Source organism: Pelodiscus sinensis, chromosome 7, assembly GCF_052426305.1.
Source record: "Pelodiscus sinensis isolate ZL-2025 chromosome 7, ASM5242630v1, whole genome shotgun sequence".
NCBI lineage: Eukaryota > Metazoa > Chordata > Testudines > Trionychidae > Pelodiscus > Pelodiscus sinensis.
The window spans coordinates 2,639,840-2,657,093 of record NC_143058.1 but is presented as its reverse complement, the minus strand read 5'-3'; the positions used below and the strand labels follow the sequence as shown (position 1 = coordinate 2,657,093).

General features: G+C 64.1%; 1 protein-coding gene across 2 annotated transcripts in view; it reads left to right on the top strand.

The window, feature by feature from the left end:
- Nucleotides 1-5,187: 5,187 nt before the first annotated feature.
- Nucleotides 5,188-17,254, top strand: part of CTDSP1 (CTD small phosphatase 1) — a 32,910-nt gene continuing 20,843 nt past the window's right edge. Inside the window, exon 1 of one of the 2 annotated variants that reach the window (XM_075932983.2) lies at nt 5,188-5,491. In XM_075932983.2, the coding sequence (XP_075789098.1) occupies nt 5,203-5,491 (289 nt within the window). In that variant the 5' untranslated portion in view covers nt 5,188-5,202. Of the gene's footprint in view, nt 5,492-6,077; nt 6,407-17,254 lie in introns of those variants that run through there. The other variant, XM_075932984.2, reaches the window with a different exon arrangement.

Genomic DNA, 17,254 nt, shown 5'->3' with positions numbered 1-17,254 from the left:
GTAACCAAGATGCCCTTTCTCCCATGTGTTCATTGGGCATCAGAGTAAGGGAGGTTTAAAACAGTTTGATTAGTGCAATGTCACCATCAGAGTGATAGGCAGCACCATTACATGTCATCTCACACCCCAGCTCCCTTGGCCCAGGGACCATCTGTGCCGGGGATGCTGCATTGGGGTGAGTTTCTCATTCCAGCTCCTTTTGGAGGAAGTGGGTCAGCAGCAAGGCCAATGCCCTTTGCCTGAATCTCTAACTGAGGTCAGTTCTGGGGACTGTTGCTCCCTCTTACTGTGGGAAGCCGGCCCGCACAGCCTCAGCACAGGGAGAATAATAATAAAAAATCTCATCCCATCACAGGTTCTGAGAATCCAAACAGACAGGAACGAGGCGGGGAAACTGAGGCAGAGAGCAGTGATGTGACTGGCCCACATCACCCAGTAGATCAGAGGCAGAGACGTGGATATTATCCAGATCTCTTAAGCCGTAGGCCAGTGCCCAAGTCACCGAACCATTCCAACACTTGCGATTCTGACTTCCTTTGCAGAGCATTTCGAGATCTGCCGACAAAGGTCACTGCATAAGAACTAGGCATGTAGCCTTATTTTAACTGACTACCGCTCTGGCCATAAATCGTTATTTACTGGAAGGCTCCTGAGTATAAACCCACCCGACCTAGGTTCGTAAGGCTGACTGGTTTTCAAATAACACATTCACTGCCATTTTAAAAGGCTTCTAGAAACACGTCCCATCTGGAGCGTAAACCTGCCAGGGAAGGAGAATCCGGCCCGACCCTTGGGAAGTCGTTCCAATGTTTAATGACTGCCCCCTTTCAGAATGTAGGTCTTATTTCCAGTCGGAATGTGTCTAGCTTCAGCTTCCAGCCATTGGTGTGTGCTAGACCTGTCTCGGCTCGCCCGAAGAGCTGGCTGTTAGGTGTTTGGTTCCCACGCAGATACTTTCAGATTGGGAGCCAGCCACCCCTTAGCCTTCCCCTGGTTACGTGAAAGCGCTTGAGTTCCGTGTGTCTGTCGCGATGGAGAAGGGTGTCTGACCCTTTAATCGTTCTCGCGGCTCTTCTCTGAACCTTCTCCAGTTTATCCTCCTCCTTCTGGAGCCGTGGAAACCAGACCTGGGCACTGGATTCCAGCAGCGGCCACCCACAGAGGTCAAACAAGGTCTCTGCTCCTACACGAGAGTCCCCGGTTTTGCATTCCAGGGTGGCATTAGCCCTTTTGGCCCCCGTGGCACCACTCTCGTTCAGCTGGTTGTGCACCACGACCCCCCAGTCTATTTCTGAATCACGGCTTCCCAGACGGCACCCCGATCCCGTGAGCATGGCCTGCCTTCTCTCCTCCTGGATGTCCACGTTTACACTTCGATTGTTTGGGTGCCATGTGCAAACTGGATCACCGATGATTTTACGTTTTCTTCCAGGCCATTGACAAAAAAGTGAAGCAGCACGGGGCCAAGAACCGATCCCTGAGAGAAACGGCCCCATCCAGTGATCATTTCCCATTTACAGTTACATATTGAGATCTATCAGTTAGCCAGTTTGTAAGTCATATTGAGCCATGTTAATTTCAGGTCATTCTAGCGTTTTAATCAAAACGTCGAGCGGAGCCCAGTCAAACACCGAACAAAAGTCTATTATGTCCATGGGCGGTCGGTGACAGCAAGGCTGGGGGAGGCAAGCCCCCAGTCCCGCCTCCAGCCCCGCCCCTTCTGCTAAGCCCTGCCCCTTCCCAGCACACCATGTGAATGCTCCCGGCTTCCAACCACAGGGAAGAGAAGGGAGCTGATGAGCGCTCACCGCTGCCTCCCCAGCCCTGGAGCACTGGGGGCAGAAACACTCTGCCCCCAGAAGCCTACAGCAGGCATTCTGGGGGCGGAGTGTGGCGGGGCCGTGCCTGGCGGGGTTTGGGAAGGCAACGCCTCCCCCCGCCTTACATACCTGACACCCATGATTACTTCAGTACTGTTACCTTTGTTGACCAAATGTGTAATCTCATCTCACACACACACAAAATCAAGTTTCAGGGGGGTAGCTGTGTTGGTCTGTTTCAACAAAACCAAGAGTCTGGTGGCACTTAAAGACTAACACATTTATTAGGGTATTAGCCTGACGGGGTCTTTCCCCATAAACCCATGTGGATTTGCATACGTTACTTAACCCTCCTCGATTTCTTTATGCTTGCATGGGCATTGTTGACTGTAACTGCTCTGGAAGCAGAACTTTAACCACTGTTGCTTGCAGGCCAATAAAACCATGTTTTGTTGTGGAGCCACCGACATGGTTAGCTGTTTATTTAAAAAGAAAGTCATTGTCCGGACTGGGGGGGTTAAAAATCTCATTACAAATCCTAAGCTGTCTGGGAAAGAGGCTGTCTTTTTGCACCGTGTTTGTACAGCACCTCGCGCAATGGCACTTCAGGAAGAAGTAATACAACCAGCATCAAGAACTAAAGAGGATTGTAAATTGGGAGGTGTTGCAAACATCACAGAAGGCAGCAAGGGGACAATACACAGATCTGATCCACGGTAGGTCTCACACTTCCATTCTCATCCCTGGGCAGGGCTCCAAACATGGACTACCACTCCCATGAGGCACCATCTCTTGCTCACCGCTTGGACAGGGGAGTGCATCATGGGAGCCTACAATCACAGTGCATTATGGGAAATGTAGTGTGGCTGGGGAGTGTGGCCTGCAGAACAGAAAGGGGAGATGAGGTAACTGAACTACAACTCCCATGAGGCATGGTAGCAACATTTTCAGGTCAAAACACTGATGTTTTCAGCTGAAATGTTTAGTTCAAATTTTACAAAGAAAGAAAATTTTCCACTGAACGCAGACGCTTTTACACCCTCTCAAAAAAAAGTCAAAATCCCCATTTTCTGTTGAAAATCTCTTTAGACAGAACATTTTCATCCAGCCTTCTAAAGGAGATTCAGCGTGTGGGGAAAGGGCCTCTGAGACCAGCGATGGGAGCTGAGAGGCCAGTGACGGCCGGACACGGTGCAGAGAGAAAGATCCGTCCTGCTTTGCGACTTTCTTAGAAGCTGGAGAACACGGTGAGCAGAGGCCTGCTGGGAGGCTGGTCACGCCGCGGAGAGAGAGGAATGATTTCGAGCCGCTCCTGGGGACCTACCTAGGAGAAATGGGATGAAATGAAGATGGGAAATTGAAGCTAAACGCCGTGGGAGCTACTGATGGTGTGATCCAGCCACGGGAAGGGATGGAATATTTAAAACCGACGGGGGGATGGTCTCGGAAATAATATACAACACGGCCCAGCCGGAGAGCTGCCTGGAACCTGGTGGGTCTTTTCCTAAACCATGGATGGCAGGTGAAAATCCAGCTGGAAAGGCAAGCCCCAGCCCCAGCCCCGCCCCGTCCCGCCCCTTCTTCTCAAGGTCCGCCCCTGGAGTTAAGCCCCACCCACCCCCAGACTGTTCCTTCCTGGCCACATGGAGGGCTGGGGCTGGTTTGCACTAAGGGCAGGATGTTGCAGCGTTTGTTTCAGGGGGCATTCTGTGACTGCTGGTGGTGTTTACGCCCTGGCCCCAGGTCTCCCCAGCAGCTGGGAAAGCCAGGCTGCAGCTCCAGCCTTCAGGGGTCGGGGGTATAGGCACTTTTGGGAAGGTTGTGCTTTCCGTTGCCTAGATTACCGGCCACCCATGAATAAATTCTCTGATTCTGTTCACTCTCCAGAGGAATCTTTGTTTTCCGTGGGCAGAGAAATCTGCAGGGATCTTGCTGCCTGGTCTGTCCAAAACTAAAAATCCCCGCGTGTAAAATTACCCCTCAGATACAAGCTGGCGACATTGCCCTACAATCACCTCTGTAATGTCCCAGCAATTACACAGGCCCCCGGGAGGAAGGAAAAGCGGCTGGTAGCTTAGGCCTCAATCCTACCTGAGCCATTTAGGCACGAGAGAAGCTCTGTGGGGCTTCAGGCAGGGGCAAGGATCCATTTCCGGAATCGGAGCTTCTGCTAGCCGTGGGCGCTGGATGCCTGCAATGAGCACAAACGTCTTGATTCCCACGGACACGGCAGGGTAGTGAGTGCATTTGGGTGCACCTCTCGAGTGTGTTTATTCCAACCTACAGCCCCTTCCAATGTCTTCTTGAGTGCGCGTCTGGGGCAGACCCCAAAGCCACGCCTTACAAAAAGGCTGCGGCAGTCCAGCTGGTCACGCTGAAGGCGGCAAACCTGGCTCTCGGCTGCAAGAGCTTCCGTCTGAAATATCTTCCTTGAAGTCAGTAGAGTCACTCCAGATTGACCGGCCGAGTGTAAACCCTGCTTCACAGCAAGTGCACCTCCCGCACGGCTCACAAGGCAGCAGGGAAGCTCTCGTGTCAAATACCGACACACCCCTGGCTGCTGTGGACACCAGACAAGATGTGATCCATTGCACATCTCTGAACTCACCTGGATTTTGCTGCGCGAGGATAAACCCGGGTGTGTCTACATTGGCAGCCCAGACTCGGAGCCAGCCAAACCGCTCTTCCATCCACACACAGATCTGTCTGGGAAGCGGGAAGGTGCTTGCAGTAACCCTCCGCGGGACTTGCAGGCCAGGGACGCCCTGGACAGTGCTAAAGGGGGGGTGGGCCAGGTGACAGAGACTGGATGCTAGTTGGACTGCCCCTGCCGTCCTCTGCTCCCAAGGCCTGCTCCCTGTAGTAGGGAAGGGAGGGCCGGGCCCAGCCAGGTAAGGGATGTATCGGTTTGCACGGGGGCAGGATGTTGCAGTGTTTGTTTCAGGGGTATTTTGTGACGGGTGGTGGTGTTTCCACCCGCCAGTCCTTCCATACTGGTTTATTGTCGCAGGGGCAGGGTAACAGAGAAAGGCTTTGATTTCCTGGGGAAAGTTTCTAAGCATCACGTCGTGTGAGACGTGTATTGCAAAGGCTGAAGGTAAAAGCCTCGCGAGGGCACAGCTGGGGGGCCACGTCCCGGCTCAGTTGCTCCATGCGTCTTTCAGACCCACCCCTGGGGGCTGGAAATGCACAGTCCCTGCCCTACAATCACTGCCCCTCCCGGGCCGCAAGCTGTCACGCCATCCGTAATTCAAAATCCCTGCCACTCCGTTCCCCCCATTCCCAGCACAGAGTGACAGCACTTCACCTCTCAGCACGGCTGTGCAAATACAGTCAGACAGGTCTGAGTCTCCCTCTAGAGGGGGCCCACAGCGCACCCGGGATGGCTGGGCACAACTTTCCTACTGCCTGGCTGAATGCACCAGCTCCACACTCCAGCATTATCCTAGGGCCGCTCTGGGGCCAGTGGCTCGCCTCGCAGCTTGAGAAGGGCCCAGTAATACAGACAGCACTGGTGAGCCTGGAGTCCAAATGGCTCCGTCCACAGTGCCAGCAGGGTAGCAGTCTGCCATGTGCTCATTCACCCCCCATTCTGCGGAGATCCTCAGCCAACCTTCCTTCGGCAGGGCCTTGGCCATGGGAGGCCGGCTCCGTAAGCCAAGCAAAGGGAGGTACGTGGCATTTCTCCACTTCTAACGGAGCTGCTTGGTGGGACTAGTGCCCTGGCCTGTCTGTGGAGGCAGACTCTGACGGGGAGTGAGCCCTGTTGGGCACGAGGGCCTGCAGACCCACGGGGGTGTGGTTTGTGTGGTGGGTGTATTTACATTCCTCGGGAAGGGTAAACTCCGGGCAGACGTGTCCCGTCAGCAGGAAACCCCCTTCCCTGGAAACAGCCAAATGCTTCAGACTTGGAACAGTCTGGACAGAGGGGAAGGGGAGAGGGTGCGCCGCGGTGTGCAGCTCTGGCAAGTGCTGGCTGAGCTGGGGCAGTATAAACAGCTGCCGTGCCCCAGCCCAGAGCTGGCCGCATTTCAGGGCTGGACAGAAGCAATTCCACTCTGCCAGATATTTGCAGGGTTGATCAGAGCTGGATTGCCAGTGTGTCGGGTCCCACTGGGGCCCAGTGCGGTGTGCTGAGTGTCTCACGGGGGAGGGAAGAGGGCTCTCCTTTCCAACTTTGGCAGCCAACGCTGCGGTGTCAGAATGGCTGGGCCCCAGGGAGCCATCGCCCTTTTAAGGGGTTCCTTGAAACCGCGTCCGGGTTCCATGTTTGTAGCAGAAATTGTGAAGAGGAAACTCCATGTTGTAACAAAGTTTCCTCCGCGGGCGTCTCTCTCTCTCCCCCTTTTTTGTTTTTCTCCCCTCCCCGGCTCCCCCGCCCCCTCGCTTCCTTTCGGTTGGGGGGCGATTTCCCCCCCTCCCCGCCGCCCGATCCGCCCCCGCAGTAACTCCTGGAGGGTCGGCGCGCGGCGGGAGGAGCCAGCGAGGAGGGACCCCCCCAGCCAGCCCGGCGGGTCTAATGGACAGTCAGTCCATCATCACCCAGGTTAGCAAGGAAGAGGTGAACACCCCTCTGCAGGAGAAAGGTAACTGCGCCCGGCGGGGGGCAGCGTCGCTGCATTTACCCCCCCCCCCCCACTGACTTGTGCAAAGCATGCGCTGTGGGGCGGGGGGCTTGTGCATGCCCCGCGGAGCGACCCCCGCGGCCTTTGATCCTCTTGGGTCGGGGGGATAAAAATAGAGCCTAGATCGGTGCCTCTCCCTCCCCCCCCCCCAGCGCCCCGGTTCCCCCCCCCCTCCCCCGCGCTCGGTGCTTTCTGCAGGTTCCTGCGCGCGCCCCGGGTCTCTTCCCGCCCCCCAGCGCTCCGAGGTGGGGCCGATCCCCGAAGCTCTGGATGCCGGGGGGCAGCGCTGGGGGCGAGGGCTGGGCGGTTGCAGGGTGTGTGTGTGGGAGGGGGGGTTCTGCCCAACGTGTTTCCCCGCCCGGGGGTGGGTTTGTAGCGCCTCTCCCCCCGGGTTGATTTTCAAATGTTGCTTTCCAGCCCCACGGAGCCAGGGAGGCTGCTCGGCCAGGTCAGCTGGGGTCAGAGCATGGCCCTGCTGGGAGGGGGGCCTGGGTCAGGGCATGGCCCTGCTGGGAGGGGGGCCTGGGTCAGGGCATGGCCCTGCTGGGAGGGGGGCCTGGGTCAGGGCATGGCCCTGCTGGCGGTGGGGTGCAGCTGGCGGGGGACCCCTGGGCGGGAGGAGCGGCCCTTGCCCCGCTACAGGCTCCTGCTCTTGGGTTTGCCCAGCTGGGGCAGGGGTTGGGCAGAGGGTGTGCACAGGGGGGGGCCGGGGGTTGGGCGGAGGGTGTGCACGGGGGGGGGGGAGGGGTTGGGCGGAGGGTGTGCACAGGGGGGGGGGCAGGGGTTGGGCAGAGGGTGTGCACAGGGGGGCCGGGGGTTGGGCAGAGGGTGTGCACGGGGGGGGGGCAGGGGTTGGGCGGAGGGTGTGCACAGGGGGGCCGGGGGTTGGGCGGAGGGTGTGCACAGGGGGGCCGGAGGTTGGGCGGAGGGTGTGCACAGGGGGGCCGGGGGTTGGGCAGAGGGTGTGCATGGGGGGCAGGGGTTGGACGGAGGGTGTGCACAGCGGAGGCAGGGGTTGGGCAGAGGGTGTGCACAGGGGGGCCGGGGGTTGGGCAGAGGGTGTGCATAGCGGGGACATGGGGGTTGGGCAGAGGGTGTGCACAGGGGGGCCGGGGGTTGGGCAGAGGGTGTGCACAGCGGGGGGGGGACGGGGGTTGGGCAGAGGGTGTGCACAGGAGGGCCGGGGGTTGGGCAGAGGGTGTGCACAGCGGGGCAGGGGTTGGGCAGAGGGTGTGCACAGAGGGGCCGGGGGTTGGGCAGAGGGTGTGCATAGCGGGGACATGGGTTGGGCGGAGGGTGTGCACAGCTGGGGCAGGGGTTGGGCAGAGGGTGTGCACAGCGGGGGACAGGGGTTGGGCGGAGGGTGTGCATAGCGGGGACATGGGTTGGGCGGAGGGTGTGCACAGCGGGGACATGGGTTGGGCGGAGGGTGTGCACAGCCGGGGCAGGGGTTGGGCAGAGGGCGTGCACAGCGGGGGCAGGGGTTGGGCGGAGGGTGTGCACAGCGGGGGCAGGGGTTGGGCGGAGGGTGTGCACAGCGGGGGCAGGGGTTGGGCGGAGGGTGTGCACAGCGGGGGCAGGGGTTGGGCAGAGGGTGTGCACAGCGGGGGCAGGGGTTGGGCGGAGGGTGTGCACAGCGGGGGCAGGGGTTGGGCGGAGGGTGTGCACAGCGGGGGCAGGGGTTGGGCGGAGGGTGTGCACAGCGGGGGCAGGGGTTGGGCGGAGGGTGTGCACAGCGGGGGCAGGGGTTGGGCGGAGGGTGTGCACAGCTGGGGGCGGCTGACTTAGGCCCAACTCTGTGCATGGGCCCCGGCACAGACCCCTGCCAGGTGGTGACTTTGGGGCCATGTTTGGGGGTGTCCAGGGGAGGATAGCAGGTCAGAGGGCGAGGTCTGAAAGGGCTGGTGCAGCCCTGTGGAAATACCCTGCCCCACAGCTGTGGGGGGCCTGCTGGTGAGGAGGGAAGGGGCCCTCACAGCAACCCAGCAGAGAGCCCCTGTTCTCAGGGCCCTGGGCACTTCTGGGGGCTCTATGCTGGGCAGTGAGGTGCTGCTGCCCATGGGCTTGGGGCCCTCCTCCCAGGGGTGCGGTCTCAGCCCCGAGTGCAGGCCATCTGCATGTGGGACGCTGCCAGAAACAGGCCTTGCTCCCACAGGGTGAATCCGGAAGAGCGGACCCCACGGTGCCTGGGCGAACCGTTCCCTGGGCTTGGTCCGGATTGGAGATCAGAACCTGCCCCACTTGTTGGGGGAGGCCCAGGCCTGAGGGGCAGGGGGCAGAGTTCCAGGAGAGGGCAGGTCCTCGCCATGGGCATGTGGTCCAGAGTCGCTCTGACAGGGGCCCTTGGCCTGACGGGACAGTGTTGGGACGGGGAAGGGAGGGTCATTACCTGCATCTTAAGGGAAGTGGGTCTAAGCCAGTGACACAGCCTGCTGCCCCAGAGCTTCTGGGAACATGGGAGATGGGGCAGGAGTCCGGGAAGCAGATTCTGGCTCGGCCGTAGGGGGTTTTGTCCGGCTCTGGGGAAGCGGATTCGGGCTTGGCCGTAGGGGTTTTGTCCGGCTCTGGGGAAGCGGATTCTGGCTCGGCCGTAGGGGGTTTTGTCCGGCTCTGGGGAAGCGGATTCTGGCTCGGCCGTAGGGGGTTTTGTCCGGCTCTGGGGAAGCGGATTCGGGCTTGGCCGTAGGGAGTTTTGTCCGGCTCTGGGGAAGCGGATTCGGGCTTGGCCGTAGGGGGTTTTGTCCGGCTCTGGGGAAGCGGATTCGGGCTCGACCGTAGGGGGTTTTGTCCGGCTCTGGGGAAGCGGATTCGGGCTTGGCCGTAGGGGTTTTGTCCGGCTCTGGGGAAGCGGATTCGGGCTTGGCCGTAGGGGGTTTTGTCCGGTGCTGGGGAAGCGGATTCGGGCTTGGCCGTAGGGGGTTTTGTCCGGCTCTGGGGAAGCGGATTCTGGCTCGGCCGTAGGGGGTTTTGTCCGGCTCTGGGGAAGCGGATTCGGGCTTGGCCGTAGGGAGTTTTGTCCGGCTCTGGGGAAGCGGATTCGGGCTTGGCCGTAGGGGGTTTTGTCCGGCTCTGGGGAAGCGGATTCGGGCTCGACCGTAGGGGGTTTTGTCCGGCTCTGGGGAAGCGGATTCGGGCTTGGCCGTAGGGGGTTTTGTCCGGCTCTGGGGAAGCGGATTCGGGCTTGGCCGTAGGGGGTTTTGTCCGGTGCTGGGGAAGCGGATTCGGGCTTGGCCGTAGGGGGTTTTGTCCGGCTCTGGGGAAGCGGATTCGGGCTTGGCCGTAGGGGGTTTTGTCCGGCTCTGGGGAAGCGGATTCGGGCTTGGCCGTAGGGAGTTTTGTCCGGTTCTGGGGAAGCAGATTCGGGCTCCGCCGTAGGGGGTTTGTCGGGCGCTGGGGAAGCGGATTCGGGCTTGGCCGTAGGGGGTTTTGTCCGGCTCTGGGGAAGCGGATTCGGGCTTGGCCGTAGGGGGTTTTGTCCGGCTCTGGGGAAGCGGATTCTGGCTCGGCCGTAGGGAGTTTTGTCCGGTGCTGGGGAAGCGGATTCGGGCTTGGCCGTAGGGGGTTTTGTCCGGTGCTGGGGAAGCGGATTCGGGCTTGGCCGTAGGGGTTTTGTCCGGCTCTGGGGAAGCGGATTCGGGCTTGGCCGTAGGGGGTTTTGTCCGGTGCTGGGGAAGCGGATTCGGGCTTGGCCGTAGGGGGTTTTGTCCGGCTCTGGGGAAGCGGATTCGGGCTTGGCCGTAGGGAGTTTTGTCCGGCTCTGGGGAAGCGGATTCTGGCTCGGCCGTAGGGGGTTTGTCGGGCGCTGGGGAAGCGGATTCTGGCTCGGCCGTAGGGGGTTTTGTCCGGCTCTGGGGAAGCGGATTCTGGCTCGGCCGTAGGGGGTTTTGTCCGGCTCTGGGGAAGCGGATTCGGGCTCGGCCGTAGGGGGTTTTGTCCGTCTCTGGGGAAGCGGATTCTGGCTCGGCCGTAGGGGGTTTGTCGGGCGCTGGGGAAGCGGATTCTGGCTCGGCCGTAGGGGGTTTTGTCCGGCTCTGGGGAAGCGGATTCTGGCTCGGCCGTAGGGGGTTTTGTCCGGCTCTGGGGAAGCGGATTCTGGCTCGGCCGTAGGGGTTTTGTCGGGCGCTGCGGAAGTGGATTTGGGATCTGGGCTCAGCCGTAAGCAATTTTGTCGGGCGCTGGGGAAGTGGATTTGGGATTTGGGCTCGGCCGTAGGGAGTTTTGTCCGGCGCTGGGGAAGTGGATTTGGGATTCAGGCTCGGCCGTAGGGAATTTTGTCAAGTGCTGGGGAAGTGGATCTGGGCTCAGCCATAGGAAGTTTTGTTGGGCACTGGGGAAGTGGATTTGGGCTCGGCTGTAGGGAGTTTTGTCGGGCGCTGGGGAAGTGGATTTGGGATTCGGGCTTGGCTGTAGGGGGTTTTGTTGGGCGCTGGGGAAGCGGATTTGGGATTCGGGCTCGGCCGCAGGGAGTTTTGTCCGGCTCTGGGGAAGCGGATTCGGGCTCGGCCGTAGGGGGTTTTGTCCTGCTCTGGGGAAGCGGATTCTGGCTCGGCCGTAGGGGGTTTGTCCGGCTCTGGGGAAGTGGATTTGGGATTCCGGCTCGGCCGTAGGGGGTTTGTCCGGCTCTGGGGAAGCGGATTTGGGATTCCAGCTCGGCCGTAGGGGGTTTGTCGGGCGCTGGGGAAGCGGATTCCGGCTCGGCCGTAGGGGGTTTGTCGGGCGCTGGGGAAGCGGATTCGGGCTCGGCCGTAGGGGGTTTGTCGGGCGCTGGGGAAGCGGATTCGGGCTCGGCCGCAGGGAGTTTTGTCCGGCGCTGGGGAAGCGGATTTGGGATTTGGGCTCGGCCGTAGGGGGTTTGTCCGGCTCTGGGGAAGCGGATTTGGGATTCCAGCTCGGTCGTAGGGGGTTTGTCGGGCGCTGGGGAAGCGGATTCGGGCTTGGCCGTAGGGGGTTTGTCGGGCGCTGGGGAAGCGGATTTGGGATTTGGGCTCGGCCGTAGGGGGTTTGTCGGGCGCTGGGGAAGCGGATTCCGGCTCGGCCGTAGGGGGTTTGTCCGGCTCTGGGGAAGCGGATTTGGGATTCCAGCTCGGCCGTAGGGGGTTTGTCGGGCGCTGGGGAAGCGGATTCCGGCTCGGCCGTAGGGGGTTTGTCCGGCGCTGGGGAAGCGGATTTGGGATTCCGGCTCGGCCGTAGGGGGTTTGTCGGGCGCTGGGGAAGCGGATTCCGGCTCGGCCGTAGGGGGTTTGTCCGGCGCTGGGGAAGCGGATTTGGGATTCCGGCTCGGCCGTAGGGGGTTTGTCCGGCTCTGGGGAAGCGGATTTGGGATTCCAGCTCGGCCGTAGGGGGTTTGTCGGGCGCTGGGGAAGCGGATTCCGGCTCGGCCGTAGGGGGTTTGTCGGGCGCGGGGGAAGCGGATTCGGGCTCGGCCGTAGGGGGTTTGTCGGGCGCTGGGGAAGCGGATTCGGGCTCGGCCGCAGGGAGTTTTGTCCGGCGCTGGGGAAGCGGATTTGGGATTTGGGCTCGGCCGTAGGGGGTTTGTCCGGCGCTGGGGAAGCGGATTTGGGATTCGGGCTCGGCCGTAGGGGGTTTGTCGGGCTCTGGGGAAGCGGATTTGGGATTCGGGCTCGGCCATAGGGGGTTTGTCGGGCGCTGGGGAAGCGGATTCCGGCTCGGCCGTAGGGGGTTTGTCGGGCGCTGGGTAAACGCTCCCAAGGGCGGGAGGGGTTGGTAGGTGACCTGCTGTTTGCCCCCCTGCAGCCTCCAGGGGATGAAGACACCAGAGGAGAGGGGCCCACGGCAGCTCAGTGGCAGAGGTGGGACGGAGCCTGGGTCCATGCGAGGCTGTGGTCCTTCCCCCCCCACACACACTCCTGCCTAGCCCTGCCCGGGGTGTCCCTGTGCCCGGAAGGGAGGGGCCTGCTACCTGGGCCTGGGCTGAGCAGCCGTCAGACACATGCCGACCCCTGGGAGCGAGGGGGGCCAGGAGGAGCAGAAAGCTCCCCCAGTGTCCCCAAGGCCCGGTCTGAGCCCCCCCAAACCTCCAGTCGTCCAGGATCTGGACACCAACAGAAACATGGTGGAGACGTGAGGGGGGAGGCCCCAGAGCCCCCTGCTGGGGGACAGAGCTCACCCCTCCCCCCCCGGGCGTCACTGCCCCTCGGGGCCGGAGCACCGGCACCTTCGCCTCATTCTGGACCCCTCCTGCCTGCAGGGGCCCGAAGCCGAGGCCTGCTCTGTGCTGGGATCCCAGCCCCTGAGGTCACCAACGGGGCAACCGAAATCCCAGCCTCGCCCAGGTGGGAGGCCAGGAGAGGGGCAGGATCTGGGGGAGCCCAGGGCTCAGCTGGCAGGGGCTGTGGGTTGGGAATGTGGGGCATCAGCAGGGCTGTGGGGGGCAGGGCGGGACTGGCAGGGGCTGTGGGTCTGGAGCAGGGGGCATCAGCAGGCCTGTGGGGGGCAGGGCGGGGCTGGCAGGGGCTGTGGGTCTGGAGCGGGGGGCACCGGCAGGGCTGTGGGGGGCAGGGCGGGGCTAGCAGGGGCTGTGGGTCTGGAGCGGGAGGGACCGGCAGGGCTGTGGGGGGCAGGGCGGGGCTGGCAGGGGCTGTGGGTCTGGAGCGGGGGGCACCGGCAGGGCTGTGGGGGGCAGGGCGGGGCTGGCAGGGGCTGTGGGTCTGGAGCGGGGGGCACCGGCAGGGCTGTGGGGGGCAGGGCGGGGCTGGCAGGGGCTGTGGGTCTGGAGCGGGGAGCACCGGCAGGGCTGTGGGGGGCAGGGCGGTGCTGGCAGGGGCTGAGGGTCTGGAGCGGGGGGCACCGGCAGGGCTGTGGGGGGCAGGGCGGGGCTGGCAGGGGCTGTGGGTCTGGAGCGGGAGGGACCGGCAGGGCTGTGGGGGGCAGGGCGGGGCTGGCAGGGGCTGTGGGTCTGGAGCGGGGGGCACCGGCAGGGCTGTGGGGGGCAGGGCGGGGCTGGCAGGGGCTGTGGGTCTGGAGCGGGGAGCACCGGCAGGGCTGTGGGGGGCAGGGCGGTGCTGGCAGGGGCTGAGGGTCTGGAGCGGGGGGCACCGGCAGGGCTGTGGGGGGCAGGGCGGGGCTGGCAGGGGCTGTGGGTCTGGAGCGGGGGGCACCGGCAGGGCTGTGGGGGGCAGGAGGGGGCTGGCAGGGGCTGTGGGTCTGGAGCGGGGGACACCGGCAGGGCTGTGGGGGGCAGGAGGGGGCTGGCAGGGGCTGTGGGTCTGGAGCGGGGGACACCGGCAGGGCTGTGGGGGGCAGGGGCTGTGGGTCTGGAGCGGGGGGCACCAGTAGGGCTGTGGGGGGCAGGGCGGGGCTGGCAGGGGCTGTGGGTCTGGAGCGGGGGGCACCGGCAGGGCTGTGGGGGGCAGGGCGGGGCTGGCAGGGGCTGTGGGTCTGGAGCGGGGGGCACCGGCAGGGCTGTGGGGGGCAGGGCGGGGCTGGCAGGGGCTGTGGGTCTGGAGCGGGGGGCACCGGCAGGGCTGTGGGGGGCAGGAGTCCAGTGAGTGGCCTAGTTGTGCTGGGTTTGTCGCTCTCAGCTCCGTTCCTGGAGGTCTGGGCTGGGCTCCCCGAGGGCAGCCAATGACAGGGCGGTGCCGGACGGGATGTGCCGGACACTGGGGTCCCCTCTCCGCATTGGGGGGTCCCCCGAGCAGAGGAGAAGTGCGAGCAGGGCAGGGGGCACTTCCTGGCGGCGGCGGCTGGGTCCGTTCCGTGGGCAAACGGGGGTTGTTTTCCAGGTGTATTAATGGGGAAATGCGCGTGAAACTCCGACAGCCTGCGGCGTTGGCTGTGGCAGAGGGAGGGGAGGGAATGTGGGTGAACACAGACAAACTCCTCCACCGGGGTATAAATCCCAGACCCGAGAATCGGGAGAGCTGTGCAACCATTTAGCCTAACAAGCGGCTCGGTAGGCGTCTGGGCTGCCCCCTGCTGACCAGAATTAGAGCTGTCGATGTGTGTCATAACACCTATACTGCTGGCAGGCCCTGGGGAGTCTCCGCCAGCTCTGGAGGCAGGGGCTGAGCATCCCAGCGAGGGAGAGCTGAGTCTGAGCTGCAAAGTGCTGCATGTCTGGTGTGCACTGAGCTGTCTGGCTGCTGACTCCTTGTCTGCAGTTAAGCCGTGGTGCTGTCTGGGGCTCTGGGAGCCCTGCAGGCCTGGGGCAGGGCCGGGGGGGGGCTGCCCTGAACTCCCCATGTGCTGAGAGTATCCGCGGCTCTCCTGCGGTGCTGCTAGCCACCTGCCGCACAGCCGGAGCACAGCGGGGCGTGTTCTGGGGGCTCTCGGCCGTGCGACCGACCGCTGGGCTGGTGTGCTCCAGGCCTGTGGGGCTGTTCGCCCGGCAGGTGTCCCTGAACAGCGCCCCAGTACCCGGTGCCCCCTCCTGGCTCTGTCCATCCACCTGCCAAGTCAAACCCCTTTCCCACGTCCCCTTCCCCGGCTCTGTCCGTGCCGGATCTCCATACCCATGCTCCAGAGGGGGTGTGCCAGCCAATGAGCATCCAGGAAACACTCGGTAGGGAGGAGCGCTCATTCTCATTGGTGAGTTCCCTGGGAAGGCGGTGCTTTGGAGGCCCCGCCCACAATGCCAGGCTACTTCGGTTTTCTGCTTTAAACGGTGTCATCAGTAGGATTCAGAGTTAGCACAGTCGTGGGGGGAGCAGGAGCGTCCCTGCTCCTCCGAGGGCCCCGGCCAGACTCAGGCCGATGCTGCCACCAAGAAACTTGCGCAGAGCTGCGGAGGAAAGATCCGTTTGGGCCGGGCCGGTGGGGACCGCTGGGCCCTGCGCCCCCGACCCCGAGCAGAGGGGACGCTGCCCCCGGGCGTTGCTGGGGCTGGTGGGGTCTGGCTGGGCTGGAGGCAGGGGAGGGCTGGCCAGCATGCGGGGAGCACTGCAGGCACAGGCTGGAATGGATCCGCATGGGCAGTTCCCCGGCCAGGGGGCAGGCGGGCATGGGAGCAGGAGAAGGGAGAGGCTGGGGGGGTAGGTGGCTCTGTCCCTGGGCTGGGCACAGGACTGGCACTGCCAAGGCCGGGTGAGCGGTGCCCCGGCGAGTCCCTGGCCCTTCGACCGTGAGCGGAGCCAAGTCCCGAAAGTCAGCGAGGGGCCTGTTGTGCTGCCCTTCCTTCCCCTCCCGCGCTGGCCTCTCCCTGCCCTCCCGCGGTAACAATGGGGAGGCGCCTCCGGGCGCCCGGCCCTCGCCCCCTGGCCGGCTCCGGCCTAAGGCACAAGCGCAGCCTCGCGCTCTGCAAATGCAGCCACCTCTGGGGAAGGGACGGGGCAGAACGGTGCTTTGCTGGGTGCAGCCCTGGGCAGGGGCGCAGTGCAGTGCGGGGGCCTCTGCCGTGGGCTCCCCCCGGGGGGAAGGGGGGTCTTCGTGCCCCGGGCTTAGTGCCCCTTAGCTCAGGCCTGTTGGCAGGGCCCAGCCCCCAGGGAAAAGCCTGGGGAGACACCCCCGCCCCCAGTCTGTGCAGTCCCCTGAGCCGCACATGGCCCTGCACTCCCTTCAGGGGAGCCAGACAGTGCGGAGGGATGTGCCCTGGGGCTGGCTGGCAGGGGCTGTGGGTCAGGGATGGGGGCAGAGCTGGGCAAGGGGAGCTCAGGGCTGGGATAACAGCTCTGCCCGTGCCCCCCACTCCCACCCACAGCCCCTTCCAGCCCAGCCTGGCCCCCCCTGCCCTACCGGTGCCCCCCACTCCCAACCACAGCCCCTTCCAGCCCAGCCCGGCCCCCTCTGCCCTACCGGTGCCCCCCACTCCCACCCCACAGCCCCTTCCAGCCCAGCCTGGCCCCCCCTGCCCTACCGGTGCCCCCCACTCCCAACCACAGCCCCTTCCAGCCCAGCCCGGCCCCCTCTGCCCTACCGGTGCCCCCCACTCCCACCCCACAGCCCCTTCCAGCCCAGCCCGGCCCCCCCTGCCCTACCGGTGCCCCCCACTCCCAACCACAGCCCCTTCCAGCCCAGCCTGGCCCCCCCTGCCCTACCGGTGCCCCCCACTCCCACCCACAGCCCCTTCCAGCCCAGCCCTGCCCCCCCTGCCCTACCGGTGCCCCCCACTCCCACCCACAGCCCCTTCCAGCCCAGCCCTGCCCCCCCTGCCCTACCGGTGCCCCCCACTCCCAACCACAGCCCCTTCCAGCCCAGCCCTGCCCCCCCTACCCTGCCACTGCTCCCCCACTCCCAACCACAGCCCCTTCCAGCCCAGCCCGGCCCCCCCTGCCCTACCGGTGCCCCCCACTCCCAACCCATGGCCCCTTCCAGCCCAGCCTGGCCCCCCCTGCCCTACCGGTGCCCCCCACTCCCAACCACAGCCCCTTCCAGCCCAGCCTGCCCCCCCCCACCAGTGCCCCCCACTCCCAACCACAGCCCCTGCCAGCCCAGCCCTGCCCCCCCTACCCTGCCACTGCTCCCCCACTCCCAACCCACGGCCCCTTCCAGCCAGCCCGGCCCCCCCTGCCCTACCGGTGCCCCCCACTCCCAACCACAGCCCCTTCCAGCCCAGCCCGGCCCCCCCTGCCCTACCGGTGCCCCCCACTCCCAACCACGGCCCCTGCCAGCCCAGCCCTGCCCCCTCTGCCCTACCAGTGCCCCCCACTCCCAACCACAGCCCCTGCCAGCCCAGCCCTGCCCCCTCTGCCCTACCAGTGCCCCCCACTCCCAACCACAGCCCCTGCCAGCCCAGCCCTGCCACTGCCCCCCCACTCCCACCCCACAGCCCCTCCCAGCCCTGCCACTGCCCCCCCACTCCCGCCCCACAGCCCCTGCCAGCCCAGCCCTGCTCTGGACTCCCGGGGGCAGCCT